Source organism: Diuraphis noxia, unplaced genomic scaffold (genome assembly GCF_037042655.1).
Source record: "Diuraphis noxia isolate RWA-SAM2 unplaced genomic scaffold, SU_Dnox_SAM2 contig0001, whole genome shotgun sequence".
Taxonomy (NCBI): Eukaryota; Metazoa; Arthropoda; class Insecta; order Hemiptera; family Aphididae; genus Diuraphis; species Diuraphis noxia.
The window spans coordinates 39,248,135-39,264,579 of NW_028301711.1; the positions used below are offsets into that span (position 1 = coordinate 39,248,135).

At 25.8% G+C, this 16,445-nt stretch overlaps 1 protein-coding gene across 1 annotated transcript in view; it reads left to right on the forward strand.

The window, feature by feature from the left end:
- LOC107172259 (uncharacterized) overlaps window positions 1–16,445 on the forward strand; it is a 69,470-nt gene that overhangs the window by 7,282 nt on the left and 45,743 nt on the right. Inside the window, exons 3-4 of the mRNA XM_015522580.2 lie at window positions 11,284–11,497; window positions 14,642–14,964. Of these exons, the coding sequence (XP_015378066.2) occupies window positions 11,284–11,497; window positions 14,642–14,964 (537 nt within the window). The remainder of the gene's footprint in view (window positions 1–11,283; window positions 11,498–14,641; window positions 14,965–16,445) is intronic.

Sequence of the window (16,445 nt, forward strand, 5' to 3'; positions counted from 1 at the left end):
TGACGCGCATAGAAACAAATTATATAGATAATATTTTATAAACTCATACCCTTAATTAAAGCGCGGATTTGTAAACATTTGCACATTTATTTTGGTTGATCGTATGATATGCTAAGTGAGCATTACAATATTATTTCATGGTATTATTATTTAAAAAAGAAACTTTTTTAGTGCATATTTTTGTATATTTTACAATTTTCTATTTTAAAATTTTAATTGCATATTACATCTTTTAGTGCCTATTTCGATGTTTTTTTTTATTTTTATTTTTAGAAATTTTTAAAGTATAAACTACCTATTTTGTCTATTATAAAATAAGAAAAAATATTATATTTTTATAGTTTCGATTAATATCAGAGTAAGTTAAAAGTATACTTGTAGGAATAAACGGTTTTTCCATAATATTGCCTTAGGACTTAGATCAATAATCGGGTAAATAAAATACGTAAACTAAGATAAGAAAATATTGGTTATGAGTGTTACGACCATAATATTGAACATTGACTTTATTTTACTAATGTTCAAAAATTAATTTTTTTTTCGCTAATCATTTTATGCATATTTTTTATTTTTCATGCATATTTTAACATTTTAGTGCATACATTTATGCATAGGTGTTTAAGATTTTTTAGCGCATATTTGGTTGGTGTAATACTGATCAAATTTAAAGTTCAATATAAATCAAAAATACATTAAACGTCATTTTAGGGAAATTATGCAACAAAAAATAATTAAATAGGTAGATATTTTTTAACATGAATAAAAGTTACACTTAAATGTATAAATCAAATATGTATATTTATTATATACGAGTAGGTACCTATAATTATATATTATGTATGTATTATTCAATAAGACAAGTGTGCAGCTATACGAAAAATGAATTTTGGAAGTAACTTAAATATTTTTAATTTAAATTAAATATTTTAATTTACCCGGCGCCAGGCCTTCCAGTCTTTTATAGGGCCCGGAGTTGAATTTAATACCCCCGATAGTTCTTCCCACTCCTGTTTGGCTATGGCTTGTGTGAAGGTGGAGGAATGTTTCCTTTTAGCCGATTCCTCGTGATTTTTCAAAAAATCGACCATAGCTGCTTTTTGGTCGTTTTTCATCGACTTTGATTTAAATCTTTTTTCAACCGACATTTTGATATTTGAAAAAAAAATCGAATGAACAGTCGAAACAGGAAATGTTACGTACACAATACAAATTGTTTTTTCTTCCATGATAAAAATAAAAATTTGCAACGTTGCCGCTGATTATCGTGGAAAAATTATTCCCATACGGATCACAGATTCGTATACGAATATAAATGTTTTGTGAATACTATTTTCCATTCGTATACGAAAATGAATCGTGTAAATCGTTCCGCGTTCGTATACGGATCTTTTTCGTACGAGTTTCTGAATAGCCTCCCTGGTATCTATATGGATACGGCAGTGGATAAGGAGATGCTTGACTGTGACATATTACAGGTTCTTCTCTGCGCATAAGATGTCCATGGGACATCTTTGAGTGACCTATTCGTAGTATACTGATAACTACTTCATCTTTACGGTTTGATGAATGGGGTTTAGGTCAGTATTCGGTAGTATTTTTTATTTCTCTTAATTTGTTATTGGGTGTGCGCCGCCATTCAGATTCCCATAAATTGGTACAAAAAAAAGAATAATTTATATTTATTTTAAATTTGTAATACAAAATAATTTATCAGTTACTGCATTATCGAGTATTGATATAGTGACATGTAAAGTCGTAAAAAGAGGGATAAATGCTGGCTCTGTAGTTGAATGTACGTGTGTGCACCCGTGTCAACAATCCATATGATATAAATAAAAAAATATAATGGCTAAACCAAAATAATAAGCCAAATTTGTGAACAGTTGATATTTTTAACAATATAAATTTTAAACAAGGATTATCATTGGGCGTAGATATCCTAGGAGTACGATTTCTCAAATTTCCGGAATCGTGAAGATTTTAATAGTATTTTATATACATTTACGATTCCATAAAGTTCGTATATACATATCATATTATATACACGATTTCCCATAAATTTAAATGCAATGTTTTCATAAAATTGTTTGCTCTTGATATTATAAATTGTAATTTTTGATAAATTACATTTATTTTTTTGGATTTACAAAATTTATATTTATCATATATTATGTCTTAATAGTATTTTGAATTTTCAATGTGTGCTGGCTTCTGAAGAGTCATATTCTTTTTTTCATTACTATAAATTGTGTTAATCTTTACTTCTGTTCCAAAGTGTGTTACTAGTAAGACAGTTAGCACTGAATAAATGGGTGGATGAGATTTACTGTAGTTACCAACAATGTGTAAAATGTAAACTGAAATCATGTTCTCTGAAAGTTTTGTTTTCAAAACCACAAAATTGTCTAAAGCACAAAACGATTTGTAATATAATATGTCGCAATAATATATATTATACATACACATTTTGAAATGGTAACGTTGCATTTAAAATCATGAGAAATCATGTATATACAAATGGGGGAATGGTGTTACAGCCTATGATATAACCTTTGTTTTTAAAGTATTTAAAAAAAAAAAATACCAATATAAACTAATTTTATTTCGAATTTCATAGTGGTCAAGGATTTAATTATTCTTGGAACTAGGGGTGCATAATAAATCATTTAAACTTAGTAGATAATAAGAGATTTCGTCGATTCTATCAGATCTTTTTTACTTGGGGAAGTAATCCAGTATTCCACAATTTTAAGATGATTCTGTCATATTCAGCAGTTAATTTAACCAATCAATTCCTCCAATTTTAAATTGTAAATTTAAGTAACTTACTTAAGGTTGAGCTACTGTTTACAGAACAATTCCTACCATCGAATTATGGTAAAGATGGAAAAACATTAACTTCTCGTACACAAATTCCATTTATACTCTGTTCCATTAGAGAATATGTTGGTTCTGCATATCCCCCCCTGTGTCACTCTGCTGTCGAAACCAGTCTCCCTTGTAGGGTGTTTTGAAAGGATATGCAGAAAACCAGATTTTATTCGAGCCATCATATTGTTTCATGGAAAAGAGGATATTAATTTTGTACAATATTCTAATGATTTTAATGTGAAAATGATATACCTACTTGTATTTATAAATATAGATGCAATTGGTAGTTGATTTATTGTTTTTAAAACTATTTTAAATGTAGTTAAAATATTTTAATATTTCATACATTTTGATTATAGGTATTTATCCCAAAATAGTTATCTATTTATGTTAGATATTGTATTATAATATTCCCGCAACGTATATAGAAATGAACAATACTGTTATTCCATTGACGCATATACAGAAAAAAAAGTTTTGTGTTATAATAGACCTTTTTAAATTTATTTTTAGTTTTATTTTTTATTTAATCTTTAATACACTAAAGAATAACCATGATAACCTTAGGTAAATATATTAGTACCGCTAATATTAGGTCCCCAATATTATTTAGGTAGCTATTCAGAAGAAAGAGGATCTGGTGATTTTGTGATTTTCATTCCCAATCGGTCTTTGTAGGGTTGACTGGGAACGATTGTTACATTTTTCAAGAAATGATTTGTTACAAACTAAATAACACTTTTTTTTGTTTCATTATGATTTTAACCAGTAAATTAACTTATTAGGTATTACCTTTAATATATATACATGAGTATTGAGCCTTAATTTTTACTAGTTGCTGGTGAAATATGAATTTTTTTTAAATGTTATAATTGCATCTATTACAGTAAGAATTGTTACAGTGCCAGGGGAAAATGTATATAATATGTTAGAAAAACTTGTATTGTTTTTAACTTTTTGTTGTCATAAACACATTTTGTTATATTGCTCATAAAATAAATTATAAATATGATATGAGCTCATTTATTATTAAGAGATAATATTTTACATTGTAGAGTGTTACAATTGGAATATTTTTTTAAATTTTTATATTTATTATGATGGTGAATGAAAGGTAGTATTATTGACTGACTTACAATCATATTTTATTACAATTGCAACGGTCTCCCCTATTCAATGTCATGTTGATTAAATATCAACTAAAATTTAATAATCCAAAGTATAAATACTACAGTTCTTATATAATTTAAGACGACATTCATCTTACAAGTCATTTATCTGTTATTAGTTATTATGTTCAAGATGAAATAACATACATATTATACTTATCATATTAATGTTAATTTGATGTTCTTGTTTAGTGCCAAAGTAAGTTAAATATTCATCACTCATTTTATCACATACTTTTATTAAATTATTCACAATTTAAAATTATTTTTAAAATTAGTTTGAAATAATAAATAACACGTGCTAAAGTCTGAATCTGAAAATAAAATAAATGGAAACAATGATATAACTATATAACTATAATAATAAAGACAACTTTTATATAGTCTGCAATATTTTTTTAATAACTGTTATGATTTATGAATATCATTGTTTTGGGGAAATTCTTGAACTTATTCAGTTAAGATAATTTTATTTGTCTGTATTAATTATTCGAAGTTCAAACTATGTCAGTAAAATATAGGTGGTGAATATTTAAGCATAAAAATGTACAGGCTCTGAAGCTATTGAAAAAAAGATCGAACAGGAAATATAAGTACCAATGACATAAAAATAAATAATTGCAATTTAAACACATTTAAAAAAACAGCTTGTATTGTATGGTACTCAAAATTCAAACTAATTTTTAAATTGGTAGTAGAAGTTGTTTGTATTGGCCATTAGGTGTAAATATTTACACTCGTTAGATATTTAAATTGAAGAAAAAATAAAGTGCATGAGTGATGGAAAAACGAATTATTGATTTTCTACTAATTATTTTATGGGTTTTAAAACAAATAATAATAATCATCAGAAATTTGATCAGATTAGTTTTTAATTTAAATAACAAATTTACATTAAATTACATTAAAAACAATTTTTGTATTTATGGATTGAAATGTTTCAATAAGACCTATACCTATTTAGACCCTAATATTGTGAACTTATTAACTAAAAATTTAACTGATGTTTTTGAATGGTTACAGAGGGTTTTAATTTATAAAACAAAAACATTAGTGACAATTATTATTGCCATAATTTATGTATAATCGAATTAAATTTCGGGACTGGTCGGCACCGGACTTCAGAGGATAGACACGAATAAAACTCTTTTTTTTTTATACCGTCTAAAAAAAAGGAAGAAGTAGGCGTGCTTAAAGCGTTTTATATCCATCTTATTTAGTAATGTTATTTTTCTCGCTGGAAGCGTACGTCTCGGGTAAAAGGGTCGGTAAATCATCTGGCTTGATACAGGCAAACGGGCTTCGGGCGTCCGGTCAGGCGTCCCGTTTGTCGCACCCCCTCCCCCTACTACACTGTCGCAGTTATAGCAACTACTTTTTTTTTTTTTTAAACGACGGCGTCGGTGAGTTTTTGTTCCGTTTTCATCATAGAGATAGGGAGAGAAAACATTTTTAAAATTTTGTTTCCATATATATATATATATATATAAAAAAAAGAAGATTATACAAAAGAATTATATTTCAAGTATAGCGTAAAAACAAAAACATCCAGTTGTATCATACAAGATACAACGTTAAAACAAATGTCTGTATGAAATTAAAAATAGTATATAAATTGCATGACTCCTTAACCTGATTTATATGAATAATATTAAGCACTATTATATTTTATATATGTTCTCTAATGATTATCTATCAATAAAATAATTTAAGTTTGTTTAAATTCAACAAGCATGCACATAGGTATGTAAAATAATAAAATTCAATTTCCTGTTTCCCAGAAAATTGTAAGTGGAAACTTCTGGGATATTTCTATAATAAAAATGTATTGTTGTATTCCTGGGCTTGTGCTTTTGAAATTTTCATAATATTAAATATTGAGTTGCTGGATATTAAAAAAAACATGGGTACTCTACCGTTCGCAAGTCACTCACCTAGTAAACATGCTGGAGTTACTGATATTAGTTCAATTTATAAGTGAGGATATAGCGTTTACCAAAAACAGTTATGGACAATTTATTTTTTGTTATACATATTGTGGAAATTGGTCACAATTTATTAAATCCAATCTGCCAGTTGTCTTTAAAAAAATTAACGGATTTTTAGGATATTTAGTAAAAACTAAAATACAATTTAAAAAGAGTTTATTTATTTAAAGTATAGTAAGAAATCTCGACAACTATAATATTTTAATCTTGAATTAACATAAATTATACAGAATAAGAGGAAATAAACCTGGTAACTCTCTGTTAGTAAGGTGTATATTAACTGTACCTAGTCATTGAGTAGGTCACATTAATTTCAATAATAAATCACCGCTCACAAAAGCGATTCTAAATGAAGAAGTACTAAAACTCTAATTCTCTATAGATATTTTAGATATTTTATATATCATATAAATTAATTTTATTGTTATATCGGAAATTTATTTTTTTATCAGTTGGTAAAACAGTTGTTTGAAATTATTTTTACCAAGATCAAATTGCACAAATTCTAAACATATAATGATTATTATAATATTATTACATAAAATATGACTAAATGTTATTAATTTGTTAGGTAAATTTATACTAATGAACCTTAGGCCGGTGTAAATAGGTTCATGGTATAAATAACTTAAAAGTAACATAAACAAACATAATAAATGTTTAAAAAAAATTAACTATGTATAGGAAATAATAATATATGTAATGGCGAAACGTTTCTGGTCCTTGCAAATAATTTTTATGAACTTTAATAAAAAAAAGGCGGGTAAGTCGTGTATGTCGCTCTGCTGTACAGATGGTTACAAGGGGTTACTGTAATGGATGGAATTAAATTTGAATCCAATGATATTATATCATTGTATACAAAAAACGATTCTGAGCGAAGACGGTTTATCTGTCTAGGATATATTATAGATTATTAAAAATTTTCAAATCTTAGATTTAAAAAGAAAATTTTTTATGAATTTCTAGTTTGAAATAATTTGCGAATTTTCGTGATTTTTACATATGTTGTCAAAATTCAAACTTTGAATGCTTGTAAAAAAAAATTGTGACTACGCATTTCTTTTATTTTTCAATTTTTATTGTAAAAATATATTATGAGCCTTGTATTAAATTTTCAAATCTTAGATATAAAAAGAAAATTTTTTATGAATTTCTAGCTTAAAATAATTTCTGTATTTTCGTGATTTTTACATAATATGTTGTCAAAACTCAAACTTTGAATGCTTAAAAAAAAAGTTGTGACTATGTATTCCTTTTATTTTGCAACTGCTATTGTAAAAATATGTTAGGAGCCTTGTATTAAATTTTCAAATCTTAGAATTAAAAAGGAAAACTTTTATGAATTTCTATCTAAGATAATTTGAACATTGCCGTAATTTTTACGTATTTAGTCAAAATTTGAACTTTAAATGCTTATAAAAAAAAATTGTGACTATATATTTCTTTTATTTTCCAATTGCTATTGTAAAAATATATAATGAGCCTTGTATTAAATTTTCAAATCTTAGATATAAAAGGAAATTTTTTTATGAATTTCTAGCATAAAATAATTTACGAATTTTCGTGATTTTTACATAATATGTTGTAAAAATTCAAACTTTGAATGCTTATAAAAAAAAATTGTGACTATGTATTTCTTTTATTTTTCAACTTCTATTGTAAAAATATGTTAGGAGCCTTGTATAAAATTTTCAAATCTTAGAATTAAAAAGAAAAACTTTTATGAATTTCTATCTAAGATAATTTGAACATTGCCGTAATTTTTACGTATTTAGTCAAAATTTGAACTTTAAATGCTTATAAAAAAAAATCGTGCCTACGAATTTTTAATATTTTTTAACTTCTATTGTTACAATGTGTTAGAAGCCTTGTATAATATTTTCAAGCTTTTCTACCGAACAAATAAATTTTTATCGATATTTATAGAAAAAAAAACTAAAAAAGTTGAAAAATTAAAATGTCAGTCAACAGCTCAAAACAACTCTAAATATTTTGAAACTTTTATCAAATATATAAAACGCCTATATAAACATTCAGTCAAAATTTCAAGTATCTGCGGTAATTTGTTTTAGAGTTACACCAAAATAAGGAAATCGCTAAAAGTGAAAATCCAATGTTGTAAAAATTTAAATTTCAAATACTCATAAAAATTTAATTTGAATTTCAGGTGGAATTTTTATTTGTGATAAAGATTGAAAAACTTGTAAGGAATCTTGTATTAAATTTTTAAATCTTAGATTTAAAAAGAAAATTTTTTATGAATTTCTAGCTTAAAATAATTTGTGAATTTTCGTGATTTTTACGTATTTTGTCAAAATTCAAACTTTGAATGCTTATAAAAAAAAATTGTGACTATGAATTTCTTTTATTTTTCAACTGCCATTGTAACAATATGTTAAGAGCCTTGTATTAAATTTTCAAGCTTTTCTGCCTAACAAATAAATTTTAATCGATATTAATTAAAAAAAAACTAATAATGATCGAAAATTTGAAATGCCTATGAATAGTTCAACTTAAGTCGAAATTTTTTGAAAATTGCATGGTGGATAGAATATACTTATATAAACATTAGGTGAAAATTGCATGTATCTTTGGTCATTTGTTTTAAAGTTACATCAAAAACCAAAATCGATTTTTTCGAAAAATGAGTGTGCGTAAAATTTCCCGTTTTTCCCTTAATTTTTAGTTTGTTTTTCTCAATTATTTAAAAAAGTATTAAGAATTTTTTACTTTTGACCCCCGAAAGTACCAACTAGATTCACTTTCTGATCGAACGAGGTACTGAAGTCAAAAATCGAAGCATTTTTACTGCCCCAAAACGTGATGACAGACACAAAAAAAAAAAAAAAAAACACACATCATGGTAAAATCAATACATTCATCGCTCCGCTCAGAATCTAAAACTAAAATTGTAATTTAGTTTTCGTTTATTTACCCAATTTCATTTAAAGTTGAACTTAAAGTAATTCATATAAGTTCGAAGTTTTGACGAATTTTATCATTTAAAGTGTTCAATTAATTGCAAAAAATATTGGCTGTAATTTAAATATTTTCTAACTGGTATAAGGATTTACAAGTTATTTTACTTTCAATCAAAAGTATATTAAACATAAATTGAAAAACATCACAAAAAATCGTAAAATGTCCAACATAAATCTAAATCTAATATATCTATTGAAAATTATTTTATATATGATGTCTAGAGAATGCCATTATAAATATTTGGTCAACATTTAAAGTCTCTGTAGGGAGATAACTGCTCGGCTCACAATTTCAAGTCACCTATAAAATAATTTAGTAAGAACAATATTATAAGAAAAGTAGAAAGATCTACATTAAAAATTTGTATATTAGGTATGATTAGTGATGCGCATCTTACATGCAGAAAAGGAAATACTTTAAAATTAATATGGATGTTTATTTATTCTGCGTTTCGTTGTATTTAGTAAAGTGTTCATAATAATAACATGTTAAATATACTATATAGTATGTAAAAATATATAATAATATACATTTTACTATGAAAGGAAAATGGTACAACATGTACAAAAATTACTTCATTATGTATTTTATCTTTTAATTGACCTCATTAATAATTGAAAATTACTGCTATACTGAGTCTAAAAGACGAATATTTGTGTAAGCTTACATTTAATCGGGACTACCCTGTTTAAGTCTAATATTCGAATGAGTCAAATAACCGTAGTCTACCGTATTTATATTCTTATTTTATGTAAAACTAAAAATATTTTTTATTTTTTTTTTTGTTACAAGTCGTGTTATGTGTTTTGAACGTTATTAAGAGAAAACTGATTTAACTTTGTTATACATATTTCCAATGCCGTTTAAAATGAGTAGGTTGTAACTATATTAAGTATTTATTATATTATAAACTAATATAAATATCAAATTTATATAGAAATTATTATTCATAGCATTTGCATACTTGGAATTTTCTGTATATTATTTTCTTTTCTATTACACTGGTAATTTATATGCAGCAACACATATAAAATCTAAATAAAACTCAAAAATTCTCCAAAAAATTGTATAGTTAGTAAATTAGATGAAAACATGAAAAATGCTTACTAAAAATGTTGTTTTAAATATTACCTATTATAATATTCTATACACGTAATAACATTTTCAAATGCTTTTTTTTTGGCAAAAATTAATTTAACCTATTATAATACTAATGACCAAGAGTATAATAAAATAAATTAATAGAAATAATATAAAATACCTTTGTTAACATAAGCTGATAGATCCTCTTTGCTTAGAATTGTTTTCCGTACATAACTAATTACTGCAATGGTATTGACACTTAATGTATAGCAGAGCGTTAGGTAGTCATTTTTATATTTAAAATTTAAAAATAATAATAATTTGTTATAATTGGTATAATATTGCCAATTCATATTTATGACTAAAATGTGACGGCTATATTAATATTATAACGTGTTTACTTAACTTAAAAATAGTTTATAAAATATCTAAATGATTACCATTAAGATTAATACGCCACAACAACATTTACTGTCGTCGGTCTTTGTTTCGTTTGTATCATAACCAGCGTTTGCCGCCATCAGTTAAAATATTAAATATTTCACCATTTGTACTTTTTAGTAAAATTTTTAATATTTGAATGCATTTAAGTCTTTAAAGATATTACACAAAACATCAGAATAACCAAGTTCGTCATTTAAAAATTTAATTTTTTATTTGTTTCATGAATTCTAATTATACACTTGATAAATAAATAGATATTTTATGAATGAGTAAATATGGTATTTATATTTAACATTTGCGTATTTGAAATGAAGAATATATTTTGTTTTCTAAAACGATATACTAAACGTTCTTAAGAAAATGTCAATAAATCGCTTGTGAAATATCAAACTCATCTTTCAAGCCATTTGATAAGCAGTTGATAATTAGATGGGTGAAAACAGTTAGATTTTGTGTAACTAATTTTATTGAAATATTGAACCAGCCACATAGACATTTAGTTTAAACCAACAACTTTTTTATACTAGCATAAAATCCTATCAAATTATTATATAAAATATACCTTGGTACTGAAATTATAATATACACACAACACACATGTAACTTCATATATATAATTCATAAATGTAAAATATATTATTTTTGTCATACTATATTTTTTGTTTATCATTCTCGATGTATTAATATTTAAATGTTGTTACAATTGTTTTATGACTACACACATAATGTTTTATATTATATAGTTCCAGTTTACCACGTAAGAGCAGTCGCGGGGCAGCAAGCTCGTTTACCTTGTGATATATCTTTGGTATCCGACGAAGAAGATGATTTATCTGATCCAGGAGCTGATTCACCGCCCCTTGATGGCGAAAGCTCCCTTGCATCTGGTGCAAATTTACGCGATGCTGTACTACTGGTTTTATGGTACCGTGATGACCTGGGCACACCGATTTACAGGTATTAAACAATTTAGTATCGTTTTATTTTGAACAATAATATTTGCGCTCCACAGATTAAAACGATACAATCATTTTTAGAACTTATAATATAGATACAGAGTAAGAAAAGTCCATTTACATTAAACGAGATTTAAAATGCAAGTTAACGATTAAAATAAGTATATATTACTCGCGATTCAATGTAATTTTAATTTTCTATAATATTATTCTCTTATTTATTTTAATTTGAATGTGGGTATTATATTTCAAGTTTTAATAAACAATCTATAAAATATACAGTTTTTTCATTTTTAAAAGGTTTTAAAATGCCATTAAATATCTAAGAAAAAAACTTAATTTGTATTCATATTTATAATAATTAGTTTAGTATCCTTAAATTAATAAATTAAACGTTGATAACTTGTTTTTATTTTATATACCAATAATATTTGATCTTAACATAGAATTTAATTAAAATAATAATAACTCATAAAAATAATTATTTGAAACCTTTATAATATACAATTTATGACATTACTATTTTTATCTCCCATAGAACTTTTAAATTTTATATTTTTATACCATTCAAGAAAATTCGAATTTTTAATCTGAAATATTGCACAGAACTACCTATATTTCTAAAAGATAATACTGATTTAAATTTATAATTGATCCACTGTTATGATAATGTTACAATATACGAGTTGGTACATATTTACTGTTTATGTTAAGAATATCCTGCGTGGCTACGCATATTATTATAAAACTTATAACCAAAAGATTCACATATCTTTAAAATTTGATTTTAGACGGAAAATGACCATAATAATGAAAGAGAATAATATTTTTTATGTTCATAATTCTTTAATATTTTTCGTGAACTTACGATATAAGCTTATTAACACATATTTTGAACTTAGCCATTTTCAAAGCACTATAGATTTTAAAATATTATAAATTATAATAATACACGTATTACAATATCTCTGTAAAACATTAAAATGTCGTGTTCTTGATTTCTATTTTAAGTATTTTTCGTTTTATACACGATTTTAAGGATATTTCTTGGAAGTATGACTCAAATATGAGTTTAAGTTTTGCAGTTCAATACGTAAGATTAGCAAAGAATGGCAAAAGGAAATATATAGCAACCTTTTAATAAACATCAAATATTAATTATGTAGTTATGTTCAAAGTTTTAATATGAGGAAGTTATTAATAGTAGTCGAAAATGTAGATATGCAAAGATGAAACGACTTCTACTAGTAATTAAATCTTGAGATAATAAAACTATAAAAGAATCCTCAAAAATATTGTTTGATATAGGTTTATTAAAATAATTTATTCATACATCATCTAAAATTAAACATTTTTATAATATCTTCTTAATGCATATTTTGGTTTTGATCATTTTTATATTTTAATAAAGATTTAATGTTTAAATGCATTGTATTACATATTTTTACATATTTTGTATTTTCTAAAATTTTCTTTGAGTACCTACATTGTTTATTTAATTCAATTTTGATATTTTTACCTTTGGTTTCTGATGAAGTAGTATAATAAACCTATGGTAGGAATACATATATTGTAATAATAATTTTAGCAATATGCATGATAATTATGAAGATTTTATAGTGGAAAATATTATATAATATATACATCAATAATTAATTTTATTGAAATATTTGTTAATTTCAACATAAGCATAACAATGATGAAATGTTTTTGAAATATCACAATATATCTACACATTTATAGTGACGTTGCAGATTTCAGTTATCACCCAACAAATTATTAATTCAATAATTTCCTTTTCAAAAATGAAATAACATGTAATAAATAACAAATAAGTCAAACAAATTAAATTGAATAGTTAGTATCATATGGATTAAAATAAATTATTTTCTGTTGAAAGAAATATTTAACTAAGTTCTGCAGAATACCTACAATTTATTTTATTTTCAAGTCGATCAAGTCTAATTTATCATCAAAGATTTTCTTATCACCTTCTAGTGGCATGCTAATGTTTATACTCAGAGCAATTCATTATTCTAATACATCGAATATTGCCACTTAAAATAGAAATTTTCACTAATTTATTGGGAGATAAAATATATAAAATTAATTATTAAATTGAAATTATAAATTGATAATTACCCAATAGATATTAGTAAAAGTATTTAGCAGCCAGAAGGATTTGCTTTGAAAAATACGGTTTCTACAAAATATAATTATTCTTTAAATAAAATTCCATATTTTAACTTAAAATTAAGTTGTTATTTTATAAAACACTTTATTTATATTATATATAACCTCAATAATTCTGAAAACATTTAAAATCTTGTCAAGTAATCAAAAAATTCTTATTATTTTTATTTTCTAAAAATTAAAAACAACATTTTTTTTTATACAATATAAGGTTAAAATAAAACTGAGTTAAAATTGTTTTAAAAAAAAGTAATATAGTGAAAAAATAATATGAAATGCAGGTAATAGGTTTGAAGTTTCTATTTCTTCTTCTTTGGTTTTTAAAGGTCATTGAGGACCATTACTGAAATCCTGTGCTAATTTTTCTACCAACTATATTTTACTCTTAATACAAGTTTAACCATTACAATGTCATATTCTTACTACTTATATTATAAGAACATCCTTTGTCTACATTCGGTTTATAGACATTTAAAGTTTGATTTACGGCGAAATTAATTTTATAATATTATTTTATTAAAATTTACAATTTTAATATCAGATATAAAACTTTATAAGTTTATGGAATATAGTATTATTACGTTATTCGTTAAATTTCAAAATGTGTATGGATTTTTCAAAATTTGAAAACTCATATAGGTATTTAGATGTAGATATAATAATTTACTTAGTTATTTTTAGAAACCTATTTTATTAAGGAATTTGTGTTATTAATATGAGAGATTATTATTAATACAAAAAGTAATAATACACTTTGATTAAATCTTTGAAAAAAGTACTTCGACAAGAATTTTGAGGAGTCAACATTTTAAATCGATTTTTAATCAATTACATATCTATTATTGTATTTTCTGTATTATTTAGTTATTTATTTAATTAAAAAATTTCTGCATGTTACTGTTGCAATATTTATTATTATTAACATGTTCATATTTTTATAACTAATTAATAGCGTGGATGCCAGATCTTCTTCTACACATACTCATCAGCCGTATGACTCCACGTCGTATCATTTAATGACCACGGGTGCAGAAAGATGGTCTGACCAACGAGTGTTTGGTGACCGAGCACATTTTCATGTTAACGTAAATACAGCAGAAGGAGAATTGAAATCGAAAGTAAATAGTCAAAAGAAATCTACTGTATCGACATATTATTCATCGGAATTACGTATCGACCGGGTCAGCGTAAAAGACGCTATTCACCTTTACCGGTGCCGAGTTGATTTTAGATTAGCTCAAACCCGCAATTCTAAAGTAAACCTAACTGTGATCGGTAAGTCTATATCATTTAAATCATTAAAATCATAGCAAAAATACTTTCTTCATAAATATATTTTAGGGATATTTCGTTATAGATATAATGCATAGTTACTTAACCTAGATGTTATGAGACAGTTGTGGTTACAACAGATATATTTATTATTTATACACTTATAACAGTATATAAAATTAAAGAGGAAAAATTAGTTGATTCAAATTTGGTAATTAAGTGTTCGAATTTTTTTTACAAAATTACGCAATATAAATCTAATATTCTTATAAGGAATAAAAAAAGTGCCTCCATCCTTTTCTAGTTTTTAAATTAAATAGATGTCTCTGCAATGTATAATAGTGAATAAAAAATATGACGTAGCATTGATAAAACTGTACTATTATTATTATTTGTTAGTTTTTTGTTTGTCGTTGAATTAAATTGGAAATTCCATGTTATAATATTGCGCTTAAAGTTTAATACTTTGCCATTTCAGAGTGTGATTACAATATAAACAAATTATTTCGTGGTATTAATTACATTTTAAAACTTTCATAAATCAAATTACAATGATTGAAAAATAATGTAATTTGTTATAATTAATTTAATACTACGGAAAACGTTGTTAGGGATTCCACGAAAGAGCTCTTTAGACATTTCCATTATTAATATGATTAAGGTTAGGATTTGGTGCTGAGCGTGAGAATACACCTCCGTATCTATAATATCTCTCTCTCTTTCTCTCTCTCTCTCTCTCTCTCTCTCTCTCTCTCTCTCTCTCTTTTAACTCTGTATAGTTTATATGTATAAAATTGCGAACAGCAAAACATGAAACGATATAATATATATAGGTGTACAAATAAAGGCAGAAAATTGTATGGTGTTGCTAATAAGTAATAATGGTCGTAGTATATGGGTAGCAGCGGCGGGAGATTACAGGCCGGCAGACAGCAATGCCGGGACGAGCAACCGCTGGGAACGAGACTTTTGCCGTGTATTATAATACGTGGGTGGATTCAGCTTCTGCTCGGGTTGTTGCTTGGTTTTTCGGTGCAAAAAGGTGATCAGGGTGGATTAAATGGTGAGGGAGGAGGGTACGTGAGAGATGGACATGGAGTGGAAGAGAGATAGGTTCGTGTACCCACCACCCGGTCATATGTATGTGTGTGTGTGTGTGTGTGTGTGTGTGTGTGTGTGTATCGTGTACATTTGTACAATATATATAAATATATATATATATATATATATACAGAGCACGAGAACATCCGGGTGGAAATTCATCACCACTGCGGCCGCATCAGATACCATGTATATATAACCATACATGTGAAGCGTATATTTTGTATTACGTCTGGTCGAATACCGCAACGACCTAGAGCGACTAGGTTTGTCCACGACATTCTTCGTATATAAATGTTGCGTCACGCTGTCGCCGGTAACGAGTTCACGGCGCGGAAGCCGGTTACGTCGTTATACTTGCATCGTGGTGGCGCGGCGTACGC